General features: G+C 36.8%; 1 protein-coding gene across 1 annotated transcript; it reads left to right on the forward strand.

The window, feature by feature from the left end:
- The first annotated feature begins 17,370 nt into the window (after positions 1-17,370).
- Positions 17,371-19,584, forward strand: LOC145062765 (ras-related protein RABB1c). Its single transcript, XM_079010361.1, has 6 exons — positions 17,371-17,589; positions 18,397-18,536; positions 18,637-18,719; positions 18,810-19,014; positions 19,097-19,165; positions 19,265-19,584. Exons 1-6 carry the CDS (start codon positions 17,544-17,546, stop codon positions 19,355-19,357), a joined length of 636 nt encoding a protein of 211 aa, XP_078866487.1. The 5' UTR covers positions 17,371-17,543; the 3' UTR covers positions 19,358-19,584.
- Positions 19,585-25,931: the final 6,347 nt, after the last annotated feature.

Genomic DNA, 25,931 nt, shown 5'->3' on the forward strand with positions numbered 1-25,931 from the left:
AAAAGTAAACACAACCATTACATTACAATATGATTATTTACATCTGTTTGAAAACATAGTTTGTACATAACAGTATATAACAAAAGTAAAAGACGTGACTCCAAAAATGCTCCGTCTTCTCCAAAATTTGGCAAGAGTACCTGTCTATGGTTGTCCTGAGAATACAAGCGAGTTTGAAAATGTATCATCATAAAGCTGGTGAGTTCATAAGCATTTTTTTGTAATGAAAACTAGTCATTGAATTTGTGAAAATAATACATTTTCATTATAGGTAAATATTGTTTGTATCGGTAACCCCGGTTACCACCAGTATGTGAAATGTATTCTGTTTGAAAGCCCTGGTTACCACCAGTATATATGTAGTATATTCTGTATTGAAAACCCTGGCTACAACCAGTATGTTTGTAGTATGTTCTGTTTGACTGGGAAAATCCCTTATTTTCCCTGGTATACGTGTGTTTGTTGCTTTAATGATTCCAAAACTTGTAAGGCATAAGTATTATACTTATGTTATTATAGCAATTGTTTATAAGAGGTATATTATTACGTAAAAGAGAGTCGTATGATTGGCGAATTTTATGACCATACATTAACTTGATACGACAGAAAACGGACGTCGATATCCTTTATGACATTTGTCACCCGTAGACCTGCCGGTCCGACTGTAGCTAGTAGCCAGGTGCGGGGTAGTCAGTCCTGTATAGATCTATACACAAAAGCCACGCTTTCCCTCTAGGAAATTCTGGTTCATAAGGGTAGTCCTCCACTTAGCTGATTTTGGAAAGTGTCCGAGGACAAAGTCCTCCACTTTACTACGTTGTACGTTCCCAAGGATGAAGTCCTTCCCTTTGTTATTAAAGTGTATGAGGACGTATCTCCCAATTAAGTTGACGACATTATGAGTAATAATATAAGTGTTCTGTCTGTTCATATGAAAACTTGATGATTGTTTTGTGGAGTAAAAATAATTATACCAAAATAATTATTTACTATTGTACTCTCGTAGTAACGTTATAAACTAAATATGTCATAGTTTATGTATTCGATTGTGTATGTAGTACGTATCTATGAAATCGGTAGTGAATTTTCCCCAAACTATACCTATTATAGCTTGACTGTTATGTTTGTGAAACTGTTCTGAAAGCTGTGCAATTATGATTAGAAAAAGACCCTTATGCTCCGCATAATACAAAAGGGATAATTATCTAAAAACTTTATGAAATCCGTTGATTTGTATAAATTGCATAAGTTTTTGATTCATTGAAATCCTTTGAGTTTAACTTGTATTCCCCCCTGAAAACATTTAAAACCATAGAAGCGTAGGGGTATGAACTCACTGTTTGACGTAGGATTCGAGCGTATGATCGGTGTGGATGCTAAGTGTCAATTGATGTTTCGTACGCGAGTGGATCCTATTAACATATGGTAACACATATGTGTATTAGATTAGGGTATTTCATGACAAATCATGACGGGAAACCACCCTAAAGACGTGGAATCGTTTGAACCTAGTGTCGGAACCATAAATGATCAAGTGAGGGAGGTGTACGGCCACCCTTTGGGTGTGTACGACCATGGGTGTACGGCCCATGAGTGTACAGTCGTACACTCATGATGGGGAGTGTTTTTGAGGTGTTTCCAAGGTTCTACAAGCATCAATTGAGTGTTTTAGGTCCCATATTGAGTGTTATTGCATGTTTGAGGCCAAATATAAGTATCTGAGTGGGTGTGCGGTCACGAGGATGAGTGTGCGGCCGTACAAAGGAGTGTGTGGTCATACAGAGTGTGTGTGCGGCCGTACATAGGCGTGTGCGGCTACACACTCTTCATCTATGTCCAAAAACATCGATTTTGAGGTGTTTTAAGGCTAATACCAAGTCCAACTACCAGATGGAGGCCAAACTCCCACTTTGGAGAGCCTTTAAGGTGAGTACGGCCACCTTATGAAGGTGTGCAACCCTACACCTTCAAAGGATGAAGAACATGAGGAAACTTGATGAATTAAGGCTTAGATCAAGGAGTTTTACAGGTATAACAAGCTAGATGGTGGACTACTTACGTTTTTAAAGCCTTTGGAGTGTTCTTGGATGAGGATTCTAGAGAGAGAAAGTAGAGTGCAGCCAAAGAGGGAAAAGAGTGAATGAAGGGATCACCCCTATATATAGAGGTGAATGTTTGGTTGGGGGTGGGTGTGCGGCCGCACACCCATGTGTACGGCCGTACACACCTCCCAAGAGGGTGTATGGCCCGATTTTGTTCCTACATAACTTGTTGACTCATTCCTAATCTCATTCCCAGCTGTACTCAAGCTTAGAACACTTAAATGAACCCTTAACAATGTTAAAAGGTAGCGGAATCGAGTTTATTATTGATATAATTGACCAATCTTTACAGAATAAAAGTTTCGGGTTGTCGCATCATCCCCCCGTTAGAGGGAATTTCGTCCCAGAATTCGAAAATAGATCACAAATCATGTAGTTGGAAAAAGATGGGGGTACTTCTGCTTCATTGAATCCTCTCGCTCCCAAGTGAATTCAGGTCCCCGCTTGGCATTCTAGTGAACCTTCACTATCGGGATGTGGCTTTGCTTTGTTCGCTTGACCTCCTGATCCATGATTTCGATTGGCTCTTCCAAGAAGTTGAGACTCTCGTTGATTTCAATCTCATCGAGAGGGGTTATAAGGGTCTCGTCGGATAAACACTTTTTAAGGTTTGAGACGTGGAAAATGGGATGAATGTTGCTAAGCTCCCGAGGTAGATGAAGTTGGTAGGCTACAGGACCGATCCTAGCAAGGATCTCGAATGGTCCTATGTATCCCGGATTCAGCTTTCCACGCTTTCCAAAGCGTATCATGCCTTTCCAGGGAGAGACCTTCAACATAACACGGTCTCCAACCTGGAACTCCAAAGGTTTTCGTCGCTTATCGGCATAGTTCTTTTGTCTGTCTCACGAGGCTTTCAATCGTTCTCGGATTTGTATGACCTTTTCAGTGGTTTCGCGGATGATTTCTGGGCTAGTGAGAGTGATATCAGGGACTTGCCCCTTGGCTAGTTACGTGTTGCCCACCTCAGCTCAGCAAAAAGGGAATTTTCACTTGCGGCCATAGAGGGTTTCGAACGGAGCATCCTTGATGTAGGTGTGGTAACTTTTGTTGTAAGAAAACTTAACCAAGGGCAAATGGGTGTCCCATGATTAACCGAAGTCGATGACACATGCTCTCAGCATGTCTTCCAAGGTCTGGATGGTTCTCTCACTCTTCCCATCTGTCTGACGATGGTAAGTTGTGCTCATATCTAATTGAGCTCCAAGAGCTTTCTGCAGTGACTGCCAAACTCTCGAGCTAAACCTGCTATCTCGATCTGAGATAATGGACACAGGCACGCCGTGCAGTCGAACTATCTCTTGGATGTAGATTCGTGTGAGCCTTTCCATCTTGAACGTTTCTTTGATCAGTAGGAAGTGAGTGGATTTTGTCAATCGGTCGATAATTACCCAGATGGTATCGTACCCACTCGGAGATTTGGGTAATTTGGTAATGAAATCCATAGTGATCCTTTCCCACATCCACTCAGGTATCTCTGGTTGCTGGAGTAAACCTGAGGGCTTTTGATATTCAACCTTCACCTTGGCTCAAGACAGGAACCTTCCTACAAAGGTAGCGATCTCCGCTTTCATGTTTGGCTACCAGTATAGTTTCTTGAGATTAAGGTACATCTTGTCCGAACCTGGGTGAACGGAGTATCTAGTCTTGTGAGCCTCATTCATAACAATCTCTCTGTAACCTCCGAAATTTGGGGTCCAGATCCGGTTCATGAAGTAATAGACTCCTCACTGATCTCTAGGTTCTTCTCCATTCCTCTCAAGGCCTCATCCGGTATGTTCTTTGGTTTTAAGGCTTCCAGTTGACCCTCCTTGATCTGCGCGGACAAGTGGGAATGGATAGTCATTTTCAGTGCCTTCACTCTACGACCTGAGCATTCCTTCTGGCTAAGGGCATCCGCCACCACATTGGCTTTGCCGAGATGGTAGCGTATTTCGCACTCATAATCACCAAGTAACTTTACCCATCGTCGTTGTCTCATGTTCAGCTCCTTCTGATCGAAAATATGATGCATGATTTTATGGTCAGTGAAGATTGTGCACTTGGTTCTGTAGAGATAATGTCTCTATATCTTCAATGCGAAGACCATTGCTCCTAATTCCAGAGCGTGAGTTGTATAGTTGACTTCATGTGTTTTCAGCTATCTCGAGGCATAAGCAATAACCTTTCCCCACTGCATAAGCACACAGCCTAGGCCCTGATTGGATGCATCACAGAAGACGACGAAGTCCTCCGTCCCTTCGGGCAGAGACAGGATAGGCGCATTACATAGGGTCTGCTTCAATGTTTGGAATGCAGTGTCTTGTTTCTCACTCCAACAAAAGGGTACACCCTTCTGAGTCAGAGTGGTTAAGGGTTTGGCAATTTTGGAGAAATTCTGGATAAACCTGCGATAATAGCTAGCGAGACCCAAGTATTGATGGACTTTTGTGGGCGTCTTCGGTGTTGACCAGTTCTCTATCGCTTTTATTTTGGAAGGGTCAACGTGTATGCCTTCTTCGCTTACCACATGACCTAGGAAAGTTACTTTTTGAATCCAGAATTCGCACTTGGAGAATTTCGCGTACAGCTTCTCCGTTTTAAGAGTTTCCAGCACCCATCTCAAGTGTTGTCTATGGTCTTCCTCACTTCTAGAATAGACAAGTATATCGTCAATAAACACGATAACGAACTTGTCCAGAAAATAACGACACACCCAGTTCATCAAGTCCATGAATACTGCTGGTGCGTTGGTTAGACCGAAGAGCATTACTACAAACTCATAGTGACCATGCCGAGTCCAAAATGTTGTCTTAGGAACATCATTCTCGTGGACTCGTAGTTGATGGTACCATGATCTAAGGTCTATTTTGGAAAAGTAGCTAGCTCCTTGAAGTTGGTCGAAGAGATCATCGATCTGAGGAAGAGGGTAACGGTTTTTGACGGTAAGCTTGTTCAGTTCGCGGTAGTCAATGCACATCCAAAAAGATCCATCCTTCTTTTTCATAAATAAAATTGGGGCTCCCCAGGGTGAGGAACTCGGTCTAATGAATCCTTTGTTGAGGAGCTCGTTGAGCTGGCTGGATAACTCTTGCATTTTTGTTGTCGTTAAGCGGTATGGAGATTTAGCTACGGGAGTAGCTCCGGAGATTAAGTCGATGTGAAACTCGACTTGGCGCTCGGGAGGGATTCCCGGAAGCTCTTCGGGAAAAACATCAGGAAAGTTGAAGACTTCGGGAATGCTCTCGAGGTTTTTAACTTCCTGTTTCTCATTAACCACGTGGGCTAGGAATGCATGATACTCCTTTTGCATAAATTTTTGGGCTTTGATGCACGAAATGATATGAAGGTTTGAGCTGAGTTTATCACCATAGATCATGAGGGTTTCGCCACAGAGAAGATTGAGACAGATCGCTTTTTCTTAGAAAAGGATATCAGCACGATTGGGACTCAACCAATCCATGTCGATGATGACATCGAAACTCTTTATGGAAACAGGCATAAGGTCGATGGGAAATGAATGATTCTTTAAGGTAAGGGTACAACCAATGAATATATTGTTAGTGCTCTCTTTCTCACTGTTAGCCACGATTAATTTACCACTTTAATTGATTCAAGAAGATTAGGTTCCCTTAGATTGATTTTTTTTTGGGTAAACTAAGAAATAGTTAAAAACAAAATCTTTTTTTGTATTTTTTTAATGCTTTGAAATGAATGCATGAAAAAAAAATTGTTTTTTTTTAAATGCATGTGGAAACTAAAACCTAATGTACAAAGACCCCTCCCTAATCTTAAGATTAAGCATCGTCCTCGATACTCAGAGAGGGCAGGGCAACCTACTGACCACGAATGTATAACTATTTAGAGCATATGAACGGATTCTTAACAATTCTAGTCAAACAATCTTAAGATTCATGCATCAAACTTAAGATATGGAAGGAATGTACCATTCAAATGCTTGAATTTGTGATGTGTGCTTGACTTTTTCCCGTCATCTTCAACCTCAAGAAAAGTTGAGCTCTTCAATGGTGGAATACATAAATGGAGGTAAAAGCTTCCCTTCTTCTTTACAAAATACCTCCCCAAGCTTACTCTTGAAACTCTACAAAAAAAATTCTGAAACCTAATAAAAGAATCAAGTCAAAATTTACAAAGAAAAAAAAAACTAGAGTTTTATGCAAGATTTGATTTTGTACACTTTCATGGAGGGAATTATACATAGATGAAGAAGAAGAAGATGGAGTTAGGAAGTTAAAACAACAAACCTTTTAGCTTTAATGTTGGATTGATTGATGAAAGTCAAAAGTTTATAAGTGTTTAGGAGGAGAGAGTTCATGGTCGTGAGTTGTGAGGAGGAAGAATGACACAAAACATATGGTCCAAGCCAGGTCGTGCTTTTTTATGATAGCCCATGCCTTTTTTAGCATTGGTCGTTAGTTTTGGCATTAGGCCGTGCTCATCATTTTTTTTTCAAAAGATGCGATCAAAAGGCATGGGGTGATTTTAGCCCATGCGTTTTGTTCTTGCCCATGCGTTTTTCCTCAAGACCATGCCTAATTTTTTTTCTTTTAAAACCTCGATAGTCTTGCATGGTCTTAAATTAGGTCATGCCTTTTGAGTCCTAGCCCATTCCTTTTCTTCCTGTAATTCTAAAAATCACTTTTTTCTATTGTTAACCTCACAAAAACGCTTTTTTTACACATGCATTCGTCTCAACACTATCATGCAACTCAAAAGCACATATAATAGGCACATAAGGTATCCTTCCTAGATCCTTAGTCCTAATATAGCATGATGTTCTACCGAAACTAATAATCATAACATAAACTTGTATAGGTACTTTGGGAAAAACTTACTTGAGATCGGTCAGTCGCGCACATCACACACCTTGTTCTTTCTTAAAACGTTTTAACTTTGCGTTTAGAAAACCATTTTCTTTGTAAAAATCTTTTAATCCCTCGGTTTTAGTCCAGATATCCCCGAGGGTGTGTCTGAATCCCTCAAACCAGGGCTCTGATACCAACTTATAACATCCCAAATTTCGAGTCTAAAAATTTCATTTTTAATCAATTGATTTATAAAACTTCCATAATAAGACATAGTGAAGACATATCATTTCATAAAACTAATAGCTCATGTCTGAAAACCAAGCCATAAATATAACAACGTCAGAGTACAATCCCAAGAATCTCGTAATGCGGAAATCCAACGTGTTTGTGTATGATGTGCAGCTACCGCGCCGGCTCCTTCCTCTTCGCTGAAGAGGTATCTGAAACAAAACTGAAAAATGTAAGCACGAAGCTTAGTGAGTTCCCGCATCGTACCGCATACCATACAATCACATAACATACATATACTATCAGGCATATCTGGGTACCCGACCTGCCCCTTCCGTCCTCTCGACCGGATACTGCCTAGCATACTTGGGTGCTGGCCTCACCTTCGGTCCTCTCAACCGGATACTGCCTAGCATATCTGGGTGCTGGCCTCCCCTTCGGTCCTCTCGACCGGATATTTCACCCCTCTACTACTACTACATAACATGTAACACATAATCATATTCTATCTAGCATGACCGGGTATGACTACCCCCTTCGGCCCTATCGACCAGAAATCTTGGGAACTATCTCCCCTACTACTACTAGCATATAACATCATATCATACTAGCATATAACATATCAGGTAGTAGCAAGCCTAGACAAATATCACAAAGACAATCATCTAACATACGACTCCTACTGGTGGGCCGACATTGGTGCCTTAGACCCACTTCTACTGGGAGGTAACTCACATCATGAGGCTGACTGCTGAAAATTTGATCAACAGGTGTCTGACTGCTGCTCTGGTGATCCTCTGGCTATAAATCCATAAAACACTTAATCAGACACTGATAACTATTCTTAGGGTAAAATGACTATTTTACCCCTGACCAAGTCAAAGTCAAATTCAACTTCCAGTTAACCTGACTCGCCGAGTTCGGCCGCCAACTCGTCGAGTCCCTATCCTTTCATCTGTCCTTCTTCACGCTTCTACTCATCGAGTTTAGCAACGAATCGATGAGTTCTCCTTCTAAAACAACCTTGAATGAACCTTCATCCGACTCGCCGAGTTGTATGAACAACTCGTCGAGTTCATCCCCATCCTATGAACAAGTCATGTCCTTGACTCGCCGAGTTGTATGAACAACGCATCGAGTTCATCTTTGAAAGTTGGGAGATTTCCTTGGACTCGCCGAGTCTGCTCATACACTCGCTGAGTCCCATGATTTCTAGGTTTATGGCTAAGTCCAATGCGTTGGTTCACTCCCCCGGACCCCTTTAAGACCACTCTAACACTCACTAGGTTCCTTCGAACCATAACAGAAAAGGGAAGTCAAGCCATGGACTCGCCGAGTCGAGAATGACCAAGTCTCATTTCTCGATTTCTGATGTACAACACTTGAACAAAAGATAGATCTAGGCTTCTAAGATGAATCTAGCACGTAAAGTTACAAACTTTACATGCATGCATGGGTCTATGAGCTCAAATGGCCCTAAATGAGACTCTTAAGATGCATGGGGCTCTCTAAGGCTCCAAAATCAGTCCCTATCAGCCTTATAACCCCTTAAAGACCTTGGATCTGAAGTCTTAGCCCCCAACCATGCTTGCACTCATGATTGGTCACCAAGAATGGCTCCTAAAATCCCTAAATCACCTCAAAAGGGATCTAAAACATGAAAGAGCAAGGTATCAGTTTTATACCTCTAAAGAACTGCAGAGGGTGCACAAAATCGAACTCCTTTGTCCTCCTCTTGATTCCTCAAGCCTTTCTCCTCCTTTTTATGTTCCAATATCACCAAAACCCACCACAAAGGCCTTAGATCTTAACACAAACGATTAGGGTTTGATATGGAGAGTTCTGAGAGCAATAGGGATGAAGGGAGGCTGAATGAGACGCTTAAATAGGGTTCAATCCCTTATATTAGGGTTTTGTCTAGACATGGCTTACTCGTCGAGTCTGGACGCCGACTCGTCAACTAGGTCATTAAACTCCCGGGTCCAAGTCGCTCCTACTCGACGATTTGGGCCATCAACTCGCCGAGTCCTAGGCCAAAAATGAATAATACTTGAATGAAATACATAGCAAGAACCGGGTGCTACACCTACCAGTGAAATGATTTTTTCATTGGTAGTGGGTGGCTCAGTATCTTTTTGGTCAACCTCCAATACATCCTCTACAACTTCCATGTCATCCTTCTCAATTTCTACTTCTTCCTTGACAACCTTCTCCACTTCTACTTCTTCCTCCTCTTCCCCATCTTCAAATTGCAATCTTGGGTCATCAAAAATTTTCCCATCTTTCAAGGTGATGGCAGAAACGGTATGCCTTGGGTCCTCTTCAGTCTTCAATGGTAATTTTCCTTGAGTTTCCAATATACTCACAGATTGAGCAAGTTGTGCAATTTGTTCCTCTAGGCTTTTGAGGCTAGCTTTGGTTGTTTCATGGAATATTTGGGTAGTAGTGGCAATGCTTTTCACAATGTCTTCCAAGGACATGCTCGAAGGTTCAACTTGTTGGGGAGGTGTAGAACATGGTTGTCGGAACTGTGGAGTTGGTTGGTATTGGTCATTTCCCCAAGCTTGGTATGGCTTTTGGCATTGTTTGTTTCCCCAAACTTGGTTGTTTTCCCACCATTGATCATGTTGAGGTTGATCATAACTCCATTGGTTTGGCCAGTAGTAGCTTCCCCTTTCCTGCACTTCCTCCCATTCCCCTTGTAAATATGGACACATATTGGTGTGATGTCCATTTTGAGTGCAAAAATCATAGGGAATATGTGTGGGCTGAACACTTTGGTCATTTCCAATCATCATAACTATCTCGACTTGCTCAAAAGTTGGTCTTTAATATAAGGAGTGTTCATTTACGAGCCAACTTTTTGTTTTTTGATTTTTTTTTAATTTTTTTTATAGAGATGTACCTGCTCACAAAAATCTTGACATAAACAATTAGTAACACCGTGTCCCCGGCAACGGCGCCAATTTGTTAGGAGTGTCAAACCCAACAAATAATAGGGGCACAATAGACTCCAAATACCCTGCTTTAATGCACTAAAAAGTAGTACAAGGCAAGCATGGTCGAACCATAGAGACACGGGACAAAAAGTCTATACCTCTTTGTGCAAGGTACTTTGGTCACAAAGGGGGGTTTTGTTTGCAAAAGTCAAATAATGAAAATAACAATCAACTTTTTAACGTGCAGAAAATGAAATAGATTTGTAAACAAGTTGTAAAAGTACTTCCAGTTCTAGTTCTCAATGTTGTCATTTAAGCTGATTGTGACTTGGTGTAATTTGTGATTACTATTCTAAGTTGGTACTGAAAGGTATTAACACGCTCTAATACCTCTCATTTGCCAAATTATCTAACCAAAACATGCTTTTTGACTAGACCTAGCTTTACTAATTCAACCTAAACATGCTCTTAGATTGTATTGAAAAACTGCATTAAGTTTTGTACAAGCTTCCCAACAATGTTCATTTCTTCTCATACGCTCGGAAGTGTGAAAACATGTAATAAATGTTCTACAACAAGAAAAACTATTGTTTGTTACCAATCATTAACTTTATAGAACGATTAGGTGCCCTAAAAGTTAATTAACTACACAAAAAATTCAATTCATGAAAGTGGCCAATCAAACACAAATCAAATTTAAGGATTCTAGTTTAAACAAGAACATAATCACTAGAATAGAATCACAAATCAATCATTAAATCATATGCTTCAAGTCAAGCAATCAACATGTTTTGAACAAGAACTAGAAAATAGGGTTTCTTAGCTACACATGGCTAAGAACAAATCAAACAAGAATAAAGTTGGAATTGAAATGTTTAATGCTTAAAAAATGAAATCAAAATTGTTTGCAATGATTAGGTCTTCTCAAAAGCTTTAAGAAATCTCTTAGAATCGCCCAAGATCGCCCCTTGTTGCTCCAGAAACTGTTCTCCTCTCAAAATGACGTATCCTCCTGTTTTAATTAATGTTCACGTGCATGCCATGAGGCCATGCCTTTTTCCCATGTGTTTTTGGCATGGCCATTTTTCTTGCCCATGTGTTTTTGGCATGGCCCATGCTTTTTGCTAAAAATCAAGTAAGTCTTCACTGTTGGCTCCATCTTCAGACTAGCTTCACCACGAGTCATGTTGCTCAAATATGAGATGATAAAGGACAAACACGACCCGTATCGGTGTGACAAGAACCGCGTTTCAAATGTAGTCCTTTGCTATGTTGACAATGCAACAATGACCCAGGTTATATCTTCATGTTATCTTCCATGGAATGACCGGTTCATCTTCTCTTCATGCTCCAAGGTCCATGCTCCATGCATCCAAGCTCCACGCTCCATAATGCCTGCAAAATAAATCAAAAACAGTGAAGTACCAGACATTCTTGGTGAAATATGCAATTGCCCTAATAATCAACTAAATGCAAGAATTATGAAGTAGAATGCTATGAATGGACAGAAATAAACATGCAAAATAGGTGCATAAAATGCACCTATCAGTATAAGATCCATAAATACGACTTGTAATATGAAGAGAGATGCCATAATCACATCATAAATCTATTTTAAGTAGGTAAAACACTTTAGCAATTTCAATCACAATAAAAGTCGTAGATATTTTGAGATTCACTGAACTATCAATGAAGTGTTAATCTTTGATTATGCTATTCAACTGGTTACTGGGATGTCGGTGATCACAAATAAGATGTGAATAACCATTCAAACATGCGCGAGACTCTGGATGTCGTTTATAATCTCACACTGATATGTGGGTTAACCACACATGCTCCATCAACAACCATAAATTTTAAGTATGACCATCATTTCAACTTTTATATCAAATTTGTGTTTCAGTTAACCACGCTCACTCCACTAACGATTCATAAATAAATAATGTGCGTTTTCATAGATCAGATACAATTTCACAGTTTTTTCAAAATAACTAAAATGAGATTTTGTGGAATGTTCTATTACTTATACATTATATTTTTAATGTGTTTATTAGTGATGGAAAATGGGTCGGGGATGGGATGAGGTTTTACATCCACGTCCCCATCCCCAAGTCTCATATCTCATCCCTACCCTCATCCTCATCCCAAACACGTGCGGGGAATCTATTCTCATTCATTTGAAAATTAGGCATCGCCTAGGTCCAATCCTAACCCATCCCCAATCGTATACATTGCCCTTTTTCATATTACAAAAGTTATTTTTTTCGTACCGATGACAAAATATAGTAATTTATTTATTAATGCAACTAGTGTAAAGAATATGATTAGTTTGTATATAGTTTAATAACTAAGAATTAGAATAATACTATTAATTTCTAACATTAACTTCTTAAACCGCTTAATATATTAGTATTTAATATTATTATTTATTTTTAACTAGATAAAATGCAAGATTAATTATTACAATGTTTAATGACCAAAAATTAGAATAAATAGAGAATTAATAATACAAAAAACTAGAAAAAAAAAAAAGCATGTCATTAATTTCTATAAGCGTTCCACGTTCGTCTTCCCTAGCATACTCCTAATGCTAATCACTCAAAGTTTAGCTTGGGAAAACATTACTGATAACTAAATTTTCATAGTTTTACAAATCATACCAAATTATAATAGATCATGGATTTAAGAATTATAATTTAATCCTAAAAAAATAGAATTATGTATTATCAGTTTCCTTTTTAATAGATGCAATAATATATTCTCAATAAATATGTACATATAATTTGGTCATTTATTTCATTTTTCCTAACATAAAAGATGTAAAAGTAATTTTAACTCAACATATAGGTCATTTATATAGATATTTGATTGTTGATCTATCTTGAATGAAGTTTCAGGAGACATCCTAAATTAGAAAATGGAAAGAAACAATCTTATTTTTTATTGTGGATTTCTTCTTGGTTCTTGATTATCAAACTCAAGTAGTAAAGAATAACAAAATTGTAAAAGAAAAACATAAATGCAATCAACAAATTATATTACATTAACAAAAATTCAAATCAGAAAACAAACACGAAAGAATAAAATAGAATATGATTGTCGTGTACCTTAAATAACCAGAAACTAATTCCCTTATAACTTTGGTCTTTCTGATTTTCGAAACTGATTTGTATGTCCTTTCAATAATTAGACTTTTGAGAAGCTTATGAGAAATATAAATAAGAAACATATCAGAATTCAGAATTACAAATCTATTCATAAACAAAAATAATAATGAAAAAACGAATCCAGTTTGCTTTTACCTTTAAAATTTTGAAATTGATTGCTTGTTCCTGATTTTCAAAGTTGATTCGTGTGTCCCTTCTAATTTTCGAAGTTGATTTGGGTGAAAAATCCGCAACTTTAAACAAAAACCCAACCGAAAAACGAGTCAGGTTATGCTTATGATGTTCGAGAAGGAAGATTGAAAAAAACAAATAAGATTGTTGATTATGATTACCTTATGACTTCTAAATTGCAAGTTCTGATATCTGATTTTCGAGGATCATATGAGAAATCGAAATAAGTTAGAATTTAGAATTATAAATCATAAACAAAAACAATAACGAAAAAAATGAATCTGATTTGCTTTTGGGTAAATGACACAAAAAACACTCTTTTTACACAGAAATTCGATTTTGACACTGTGTTTTTTTTTTGTGGCAATTTTGACACTGTGTTTTCCAATTTGTTACAATTCTGACCACTTGACCGGTTAACCAGGTTGCATGCTGACGTGGCATGATGACGTGTCAGTTTTGATGACGTGGCATGCTGACATGATATGCTGACATGTCAAAATTGAATTTTTTTCTTACAAAAAACACTAAGTTTTCATTTTTTTCGATTTTGACACTACGTTTAATTTTTTTCTTTCAACTTTGACACTGTTTTTTTGTTCAAAATCGAACATCATTTTTTCTAGTTTTGTTCAATGTTGACAATTTTCTATTTGAAACCGTATAAATATTTTTTTAATACATTTAAACCGTATAAATATGTTTTTTTTTTCATTTAAAAACCATAGTTTTGTATAAATACATTTTTTTACACTCAAACCATATTTTTATGTATAAATATGTATTAGCTATATAAAAATTATATTTTATATTAATATGCAACTTTAAAATGTGTTTGAAGGTTTATAGGCGTGTAGTTGATCAAAATTTGGATATCAAGTTTGCAACCCATCAAATTTTTACATCTTATTAGAAGCTTATGGTTAGTTTGATTCTCATGATATAACTAATGCTTTGAATGTAAGAAAAAAAAACACCTTGTATTTAAATAAAAATGTGGTTTTTAAACGAAAAAAATATATTTATACGGTTTAAAATGTAATAAAAAAAATATATTTATATGGTTTCAAATGGAAAATAGACAAAATTGAACAAATTTTGATAAATGATGTTCGATTGGAACAAAAAAAACATAGTGTCAAAATTGAAATAAAAAATTAAACTTAGTGTCAAAATCGAAAAAAAGTGAAAACTTAGTGTTTTTTGTGGAAAAAAAATCAATTTTGACACGTCAGCATATCATGTCAGTATGTCACGTCATCATGCCACGTCAGCATTTAACCTGGTTAACCGGTCAAGTGGTCAGAATTGTAACGAATTGGAAAACACAGTGTCAAAATTGACACAAAAAATAACACGGTGTCAAAATCGAATTTCTGTGTAAAAATAGTGTTTTTTGTGCCATTTACCCTTTGCTTTTACCTTGAAAAATCAGAAATTTATTTCATGTTCCTGATTTTTGAAGTTGATTTGTACGAAAAATCTGCAAATTTAAACAAAAAATGAAAAAGATTATGCTTCTAATTTTCAACAAGGAAGATTGAAAAAAAAAAGAATCAATTAATCAGAAAATGAAAACAAAAAAACAAACAATTACCTTGTATCTTATAACTTCAAAATTTGTAACAACTGAAATCTGATTTTCAAGGAACTTTTCTATATATAAACGATTGTAAGATTTTGATTTCTTTTTTCGAGAAGGAAGAAAAAAGAAATCAAAATCTGTTAGCTTGTTCTAATTTTCAAGAAAGAGGAAGAAAGAAATCGCATCCTTGTAATCAACTGATTTTATACAAAGATTGTGACCATTGTCGATGTCAAAAATCGGCGACGATTCAATATCCATAATTAGAATCGAAGAGTTTTTTTTTATTTTCCTTAAATTTCAGTCTAATTTCCTACTCTAATAGTGATGACTGATGAATGATGTGGTGTGTGTTGACTCTTGACTCTTGAGGCAAAACAAACGTAGCCAACATATTAACCTAATTTATATTTGGGCCTAAACTCAACATGTTTAATATATACGCATAAAAGAAGTTTAGACCCTATGATTTAGTACTCTATTTATGGGCACACTTTGAATTCTCCTTAGACCTACCTTAATTTCAGAAATGACTTGTTCTCAAAAGAATCATATTTTTTCATGAATGAAAATATATTCTATCAAGAATCTGTAATTAAAAAAAAAGTTTCTTTTAGAATGTTTTTGTTTTTGCAAAAAAAAAAAAAAAAAAAAAAAAAAAAAAAAAAAAAAAAAAAAAACAAAATTCACTTTCTAAAATATAGATTTGATTATATTTGTTGCCTAAAATAAGGATAGACAAAATGTCTATATTATCCCTACCACGGATTTGAAATTTGAATTCTTAAAAAATATTAATAATAAATATAATCGTATTCTTTTAAGAATGATTATATTTCATTGATCCAATGACTATAATTTAATTACACAATTACATAATAGATGACATTTATATTTAAATCTAGCCATATAATATGTCATGTTGAACCGGAAAGAAGGGACATCATGTTAAGGGCTATTTTAGATTGACAAAGATGAATTTAAGATAAAACCAATGTTTTAAAGAGTTTGTTATGGCTCCAAGACTTATACATGCCGTCATGTTTTAGCAAAATACCGCCTTAAATCAAATATGTATATAAAAATGAATAATAGTAGAATATATATATATATATATATATATATATATATATATATATATATATATATATATATATATATATATATATATACAAAATTGCCGCCTTAAGTCACGTTTTATAAGCGATATACCTCGCCATGGCTAAAAAAACTTGAGGCTTTATATTACCACAAAGTCATGCTTTACGTTATTTGGAACCATTAATAAAACTAGGAGTTTAATGATTAAAATATGTCAAAAATAATAATAATAATAAAAGACAAAAATTGAACAGAAAGAATAGTTACATGACTATTTTAGTTTTTACAAAATACTAAGGTGTGTTTGTTTAAAAAAACAACTTCAGACAAGTTTTTGTTGCTTGACACAGCATATGCGCAACACTTGCCTCCTGTGACAGTTTGCTTTTTGGAAGAATTCAGACTACAAAACCTCTGAGCGCGCATGTTCTGCACGACACAATACTTGACTTACCTTTTCAAACCCCTTTGGCTTTCATTTTTTCAAAGTGCTTTTTTTTAAGAAATTTGATATAACTTATTGTTTTTAAACATTGATTTATGGATTTGATATAATTTCTTTTTATAGTTTTCAAAACTTTATATAACTTGATTTTTTTAACAAAACCTTAATTTTTAAATTTTTTTTATTGTTTCTCTTAATAATATTTTTAGTTTTGGTTGCATCTTTTTTAACATATATAATTCTTTTACGAACTCTGTAGACATTATTTGCAATATTTTCTTAATTTTTTTTATTGTTTTCTTTTTTATGTTTTTTAAAATTATTTTTTTCTGTAATAAAACTGATAACTTCTTTTATATTTTTTAGATTTATTTTTAGAAATTTTATATTTTTGTTTTTACATGTTCTTTTTAATATATATATTTTTTAATATTTTAAGATTAAAATTATTAAAATTTTGATGTTAAGAATTATTTTCGGTTTATAAGATTAATTTATTTAAATTTCAGTTTGGTGTAGATAAAAACATACATGTTTTTTATTATAAATCTTATTAACGTTTGGTTCATCTCTTTTGTTACATGATTCGAAGTTGGCAGACTTAATGAATTTTGGTTTGGAAAAAAAAAATATATCATGCATAGATGTATAAGATGTATAAACAAGAAATGTATAAACCAGAAAATATGTCGACGATCTAAACTGTTTTATAAACAATTAATAAAGGGGTACCCCGTAACGTGACGGTGCTTCGTTGACAGCTACGCGCACACTATTTCTTTCATCTTTCCTTTTCTTATTTCTTTTTTCTCTCGAACCTCCACGAATAATACGTTTTGCAAACTCTCGAGATTGCTTCTTCTAGACAACATCCTCTTCTTCGTTCAAGTTTTCTTCATCGCTGATTCTCTTAATTGAAATCAATCTTCAGCTATACTTGTTTCGATTTGGTATTTCTACTCTCTTTCATTGAAAATTCCGGAAGATCTGATTAGCCATGTCTTACGCTTACCTCTTCAAGTACATCATCATCGGAGATACTGGTAACGAACTTAAATTATTTCATCTGTGGTTAATATTGATAGTTGTTGCAATATCTGTATCGAATTTTGTGTTGATCGAGTTATTTTGTGGAATTTTCAAGCAGATGGTATGAGAATGATAGGGCAATCGTTTTTCTTTTTTCTTAGTTTCAGTTTTGTTTTTGAATTTGTATGTCTAAATTAAGGAATCTACTTGATTTCCTTCTTATGATTTACTTAGTTGTGCTCGAATGTTATGTTTGCCCTTAAAACTTGCAAATTAAGTAATCTCAACCTGAACACGATTAGTTTTGGGTATAAGCAAGGAATTTGAATATTGAACAACAATTTCTTTCAATCTTGACTTAATGTACAACGAAGCTGTATTATAATATTGACGATGGGACATCAAGTCTAGGGCATCAGCAATCCACCTGTTTTGTTACTTGAAACTAATGATCATCTTGGAATTCTACAAATAATTGGGGATTGGGATCGTGTAGACAGTTTACTTACTTTATCGTTTATTCATATGATTGTGCTTGATGCATTCAGATCCAAGGGATTGTAGTATTTGATCTCAGAATCCCTACTTCTCTTAATTACTACTATTGAAGTTTTGTTTTTATTGAATCTGTTCTTCTTCATTCCATTCTGAATTTCATGTTTAAACTAATTATTTCTTGTAGTGTTTATTAATTAGCAATGCATATAGCATATATATTCTCACCTGTTTCAAAAATGAGCACTCCATGTTTTGATCACCATTTCATAAAATTGAATATCATTCATTACTGAAACTTTATGTGTTGACAAATCATTCTTCAGGGGTTGGAAAATCTTGCCTTCTTCTTCAGTTCACAGACAAACGTTTCCAACCTGTTCATGATTTAACAATTGGTGTTGAATTTGGTGCCAGAATGATCACCATTGACAACAAACCAATAAAGCTCCAAATCTGGGACACAGTTTGTCTCCTTCTTTTCTTCTATACCTTATTCCCTTTCTTCTTATATTTATTATAAATGTCTTATATGAATATTTCTTTTTTCATTATCTATTTGTCAGGCTGGACAAGAATCATTTAGATCAATAACAAGATCTTACTACAGAGGTGCTGCTGGTGCCCTTCTTGTTTATGACATCACAAGGTATGTTCCTATTTCTTGTAATTTTCTTTGATGATATTTTACTCTTATTGATCTGAAAATGTGTTTTAATTATGTTGATATGGATTTTAGGAGGGAAACTTTTAATCATCTTGCTAGCTGGTTGGAGGATGCTAGACAACATGCAAATGCAAACATGACAATTATGCTTATTGGTAACAAATGTGATCTTGCACATAGAAGAGCTGTTAGCACAGAAGAAGGTGAACAGTTTGCAAAAGAACATGGTTTAATTTTCATGGAAGCTTCTGCAAAAACTGCTCAGAATGTTGAAGAGGTAAACTAACATTTCTTTTCAAGAGCAATGTATTGTATAATTTGTATGCATTCAGTCTCTAATGTTGATAAGTCTGTTTCAGGCATTTATAAACACAGCTGGAACAATTTATAAGAAGATTCAAGATGGGGTTTTTGATGTATCAAATGAGGCAAGTGTTGCTACATCTATAAGAAATTAATTTAATCAAATTTTAAATAAAAGAAAAAGAATGGGTAAGCTGATGATATAAATTGTTGTTTTGTGACAGTCTTATGGTATTAAAGTTGGATATGGTGGCATTCCTGGGCCTTCAGGAGGAAGAGATGGGTCCACTTCTCAAGGAGGGGGTTGTTGCAATTAATAAAACAATTGGGTGCTATGGAAAACTTTTTTTTTTTTTTTGATTGATGCAATCATCACATTGTGTAAAAAAATTTATAGATTTGGTAAATATTTGTGGTTGGGTTTTGTGTAATTCCATATGTATGTTTTAAGGTTGTTCATTTCCACATTTTGGAGTGATGTTGAATATGCAAATTTGTTACGTTTTTTTGTGTTTTGAATTGAGGAATGTGTTTGGCATGCAAATTTGGGTGTTTTTGGTTTAACCTTTGGTTTTTGTCTTGCTGTTTTATGTTGGTCGTGGGTCAATATAGATTTGGAACGAAGACCTTTTCCAATTCTAGCCCTGAATCTGAGACAGGGTATGGGGTCGGTGATAGAGATCATAGCCCTGAACCGCTCCCAAGTAATAGCAGCTCTCTGGTCATCCCTATATGACCCAATCATTAATCTCCACCAGTCCTTTGCCCCAGACCTCAGCTAGCTCAGGACACATCTGATCTTCTGGTCAGCAGGACATGAACACGTGAAGAAACATCCCTCCACATCAGACAGCCACCTCATGGGTATGATCGGGTCCTAAGTCCCATTGAAGGTCGGGGGCTACGTGTTATCGAAGTCCCAGTACTGGAAGCCCCGACTGGCTCTTCCTACTGTCGTTGCTACAGCTGCTGTAGCTGTTGCGGCAGCCGTCTCAGCTAGGGCTGCATATCTGTCATCAAAATACTCCATCATAGCGGTCTTGATAGACCAAAATATCTCCGGAATCTGACCCCAAACAATCTCGACCACCTCCTCGCGGATGATCTCCCTGACGCGGTCCTCTGTCAATGCTGGCCCATCCCGACCGATGATCTTGGGTGCTGTTAGGACACCCTGATCGCCATCTTCTGATGTTGATCCTGATCCGAATCCAGCCACATAGCACCTCGTAACCACCATTCTGGAAACATATGAAGAAGATATCAAATAATTTGCATAAGTAACAGGGAACCAACTCCCCACTATACCCTAGGGGTTGTGACTTCCATGTTACACGTATGGGTCATGTGCTTCAAGTAGTACGGGCCCGTACTACCTTCCACACCTACTCATATTTGTCTCAAGTATCATCACAGCACCCTAACAATATACAGCTATATGGTGGTCACTCAATCCTCACTCTTAGAGGAAGGTTAATTATCTCATAACTGACCTACCGGCCTCACACAACGCACCCATCCATGAAACTTCTACCAACCTTGCAACACTAGTGTATGCTAGCCATACATAACGTTGGACCCCATAGAAATCCGAATACTCGGTCCTACTCTAAGCCCACATCCAAACTTGGAACAAGAAATAAAGCTAAACCAAATATTCTCAGGCTATAAGATCTTAATTATGTAAAACCTATGATGCATACACTGAGCAACTATAGTAATGATGTCAAATTCATATAAGGAAAACCCTAGGCTATCAAGCATCATGTAATCAAGCAATTCTATCATGCAATTCCTGAAGATCCCTAGCCTAGTACTAGCATGTTGTTCTAACATATCACAAAATCAAATAACTGTATGGTATTTTGGGGGTCTACTTACTGGCTCCGGCTGATTGTACACTCTACATCCTCCATGATATTTTGAAAACCATTTGAAAATCATTATGAAAATATTTTCCTTGATTTGAGACTGCATTAACACGAGTGTTCCTCCAATTCACTCAAACCAAGGCTCTGATACCAACTTGTAACATCCATAAAAATCATGCCAAATTTAAACTTTTTAAATCATCTCAAAACAATTGAATATTACAAAATTTGTTTTCAAAATAATATAATATCAAAGTATCCCAGAAACAAGGTCATAAAAATATGAGGAGATGTACGATCACGCCTTTGCCTTCCCGCGATCATCTGATATACCTGAAACAAAACTGAAACTGTAAGCCCAAAGCTTAGTGAGTTCCTCCAAAATACCCATACATACAACAATATACATATAATCACAAACAACATACTATAGGTCCAGTTAAACATTGGGTTAGAATACCCCAGGGCCTCAACCATTAGGTTGGAATGCCAACATACTATGGGTCTAATCATCCTCTAGATGGAATACCCCAGGCCCACAACCAACAGGTTGGAATGCCCACATACTACGAGTCCAATCATCCTCAGGATGGAATACTCACGGCCCACAACCATCGGGTTGGAATGCCCAGGTCTATTAGCTTTCTCACAAAGCAGACAAGCCTCAACCACCAATCAAACATGTGCACATATAAAAAATAATCACATAACAGTTTATAGATAGATAAACCGATCTAACAAATCATAGCAACATTATAACATCCTATCTACCGGGATACTAACCTAACATATCATAATTCATATATCATCCTATCTACAAGGATATCGATCTAACAGATCATACTAGCATAACATATCAGGATAACAATCCAAAGGGCCGGCTTTGGTGCCTTCGATCCTTGAGTATGGTAAGGAAAACTCACCTCGCAAATGTCGAACTGAAGTGATAAGCTCAAACTCTCGAATCACAACCATGGAAACCACCACCTATATTTACCATCAGACCACTTCCATAAATTTACGATTTACCAAAATACCCCCAGAAGTTAAACTAGTCAACCCTTGGTCAAACTCATGGTCAACAGTCTATGTTGACCCAACTCGTTGAGTACAGGTCACTGACTCGTCGAGTCCATCCAAAACTCGAGAAGTCCTGAAACCTCCCAGTTGACTCGTCGAGTTTCCAGACAACTCGTCGAGCCCATGCATGTTCACAAGTCGAGGAAATGCTAACTGACTCATCGAGTCGTCTTGCTGACTCGCCAAGTTCATGCAGAACCTTCAATGGCTAATCTTTATCGGACTCACCGAGTTGGCCATGCAACTCGTCGAGTCGTTTCAGTCCTTTCTCTATTCAAATGATTTTAAGCCACCCCAAAGCTCCATATTGTAGATCTAGGCTCCTAAGGATTACTTCCTACGTAAATTTGCAAAATTTACGTACATGCAAGGTGTTAAGGGCCAAAATCAAGCTAAAGAAGAAGTTATAGGTGGGGGGAAAGGCATTATCTTTCTAAAGGCTAAATCTTTATGATTATAAGAACTAAGATGAGCCTAGATCTGAAATTGCAACTTCAGATCATGCTCAATATGCAAAATGAATCACCAATCATGCTAAAATGGCCGTAATCTCAAGCATGAAAAGATCTAGATGGAAGGAAGTTCAAGGTAACAATTTGTTACCTTCAATTGATGCTAAAAATGGAGTAGAGTTAAGATCTTCAACTGTTCCTTGCTCCAAGCTTCTTGATCTTCAAGCTCTTTCACCAAGATCCACCTTCCAAGCTTCACGATTTAGGGTTTCTGAGCTCAAAGGGGTCTGTAACGGAGGCTAATAACCCTTTAAATAGAGTGCAAAACCCTGAAAATTAGGGTTACATCCTTCAGCTCCAACTCTTCGAGTCGTGTCCTCCAACTCGTTGAGTTGGTCACTTAAAACACATGGCCAAATCCGTTCCTACTCGACGAGTCAGGGCATCCAACTCGTCGAGTCGACCTTTAAAAGCGGAAATATGAAACTGAAAAGTCTATACCTGAGAGCCAGGGTGTTACAGTAGCAATAATATTGCTATGTCTAAAACTCTTTAGACAATCTACAACTCAATTCATGACAATCTTAATTCACTGCTTACTTCCAAAAGTACAAACGACTTTGGAGTTCGAATAATCAAATTATTCGTGAAGAAAAACATGCAGAATGAAACAAAAGAATAAACAATTGACAAAAGGTAGTAAAAAAGCTCATAAATAATTCTCTATTATTTAATCACAAAAAGTCAATTACATTTACTTTGTTATAACTTTCAAAATAACTGTCTAACTGCTACAACTAATATCATCTATCAGACCAATGCTCCTGGCATGTTGAATATGTTTAGCCCTACTCAGACCCTTTGTGAGTGGATCTATAGGATTCTCTTCAGATGATACCCTCTTTACTACGAGGCGACCCTTTTCTACTGTATGTCTAATGAAATGGTATTTTCTGTCGATATGTATTGATCTACCATGATCTCTTGGTTCCTTTGTCAAGGACACCACTCCTTCATTATCATAGAAAATTTCCATTGGCTCCTTGATGGTTGGCACAACTCCAAGATCTCTGATGAAGTTCTTCAACCAAATTGCTTCCTTTGATGTTTCACTCGCCGCCATGTACTTTGATTCACAGGTAGAATCAGCCACTATCTATTGATTGGAAGTTTTCCAAGTAACTGCTCCTCCATTTAAGGTAAATACTCAGCCAGATTGAGAATAGAAGTTGTCTCTGTCTATTTAAAAGTTGGTATCACTATACCATGTTACTCTCAATGCATCACTGCCACCAAGTACTAGGACCCAGTCCTTAGTCATTCATAGATACTTGAGAATATTCTTAACTGCTGTCCAATCGGATTTACCTAGATTTACCTGATAACGACCGACCATGCTCAAAGAAAAGGACACAACAAGGCAAGTAAGTGTCATAGCATATATGACAGATCCAACGGTGGAAGCGTATGGAACTCTATTTATTTCTGATATCTCCATATCGGTACTCGGACTCTGAGTCTTACTCAATTTGTGTAACAGCCAAATTCTTACCACGAAAATTTTCATTTAATTTAAATAACATAATGACATAAAACCATGAAGCACTCATTTGGTTAAAAACATCATTTTTTACATTATATGAAATATCAGAGTGTGTCCCCAAACATATTGGTGAAAAGAGAGATAGATAGAGTGCACGCCGCGCCATCACGCCTTGCCCTTGCCTTTCGGCTCCAATGTACCTGAAACAATTCAACAACCTGTAACCAAAATGCTTAGTGAGTTCCCCAGAGCATACCACACATACACAAATACTAGTACAAGTCATATAGGCCATGTATACAAAGAACCAGCAAGAATGCCATGGGCTACCCCACATGGACTTTACCTAGGGCTGCCATGGGCTACCTTACATGGTCTTACATCCAATGCCATGAGCTACCCCACATGGTCTTTACTTGGACTTCCATGGGCTACCCGACATGGTCTTACACCCAAGGCCATGGGCTACCCCACATGGTCTTACACCCAAGGCCACGGGCTCCCCCCGGGGTCTTCATGCAAAATATACGATCACAATACATATCAAGACACAGAGTAATTGCACATATATCATAAACACATAATGGGCCGACCTCGATGCCGTAGACCCATGTGTATGGTGAGAAGACTCACCTTCATTCGAAGAATATGAATACTGCACTCTTAATGACCTGCAACCTCCCGAACTAAATAATAACAATAATAATAATATCATAAATGAATGGTCCATAAATTATCCCAAGGGAGGTTCCAACCTATAAACCCTACCCAAAAGGCCCAATCACCTTTTCTTTGCAAATGGGCCCAAGATCTAATTCCAACATCCTTAATGGGCCCGCTTGGCCCAAAAAGGCCCAACCAAATACTCCATGCCCAAACGATAGAAATCCTTTAACTCATAGAATTCAATCAGGCCTAATAACCAAAAAGAGGCCCAACGGTTCGACATCCCAAAACAAGAATGGCCCAAACTGTCCCGCGTACGCCCAACGTACCATCCGGGTATGCGCAGCGTACCGGGTTTTCAAGGGTTACGCGTAGCGTACTTAGAGTACGCCCGTTGTAAGTCTCAGTTAAGCACTTTCTCCATTAAGTGCTTATTACTCCATTCTTTTATGTCCAAAATCTAGATCTGAGTCCATTAACACCTCCTAGAGCATAAAGTTGCTAACTTTATGCCTTTGCATGTCCATTATGTTGGATATAGTGTCTAAGCCCATAACTATATTTGGTATATACTTGACCCGACCCGGCATGGTCCATTTGGGTTGCACTTCACCCGAACAATTTATGGATAATATTTGAGAATAGTACAAGTTATGATTTATTAATATATTATAAGTTCTAATATATTAATATAAGATCATATTATTTAATTAGTAGTGATCTATAATTAATCTAGGATTAATTTAGTGATCAAAGATATTACTAATTAAATATGGGCTTTTATATTTATATAGTGTGGGCTTATGCTTATTTGGAATGGGCTAGGCTTGGATGGAGAAGTCCATGGATACTCCATGGAGCTTTAACCCATGGATCTCATGGAAATGAAGAGACATGGGTATTAGGGTTTACATGGATGTAACCCTAATCCACCACACTATATAAAGGAGGCTTTGGCTCTTGAAATCAATCTAGTGGACACTAGTTGACACATGTTGAGGTGAGGGCCGATTTCAAGAGAAGTGTGACTATTCTCTCAAAGTTCCAAGTTTGTGGTGATTTGTGACTTTCATTTGAGGCATCCACATTATTGGTGCTAGGCTCTAAAACTCCAAGGAATCAACTACAACTACAAGGTAAGTGTTTCTACTAGCTTTATTTGATTCAAGTTCCCCATGCCATGCTAGTTAGGATATAAGCCTTGGAAAAATAATTATTTGCATGTATCTTAGACAAACATAGATCCAAGGTTTATTAGGGTTGCATGTGCACTTAGGAA

This window comes from Lactuca serriola, chromosome 7 (assembly GCF_051521515.1).
Source record: "Lactuca serriola cultivar US96UC23 chromosome 7, Lser_US96UC23_V15, whole genome shotgun sequence".
NCBI classification, from domain to species: Eukaryota; Viridiplantae; Streptophyta; class Magnoliopsida; order Asterales; family Asteraceae; genus Lactuca; species Lactuca serriola.

Coding starts and splice junctions, on each gene's coding strand:
- LOC145062765 (XM_079010361.1), top strand. CDS start 17,544: ATGTCTTACGCTTACCTCTTCAAGTACATCATCATCGGAGATACTG. Junction 17,590..18,396: donor CATCATCATCGGAGATACTG/GTAACGAACTTA, acceptor ATCATTCTTCAG/GGGTTGGAAAATCTTGCCTT. Junction 19,015..19,096: donor CTGCTCAGAATGTTGAAGAG/GTAAACTAACAT, acceptor AGTCTGTTTCAG/GCATTTATAAACACAGCTGG.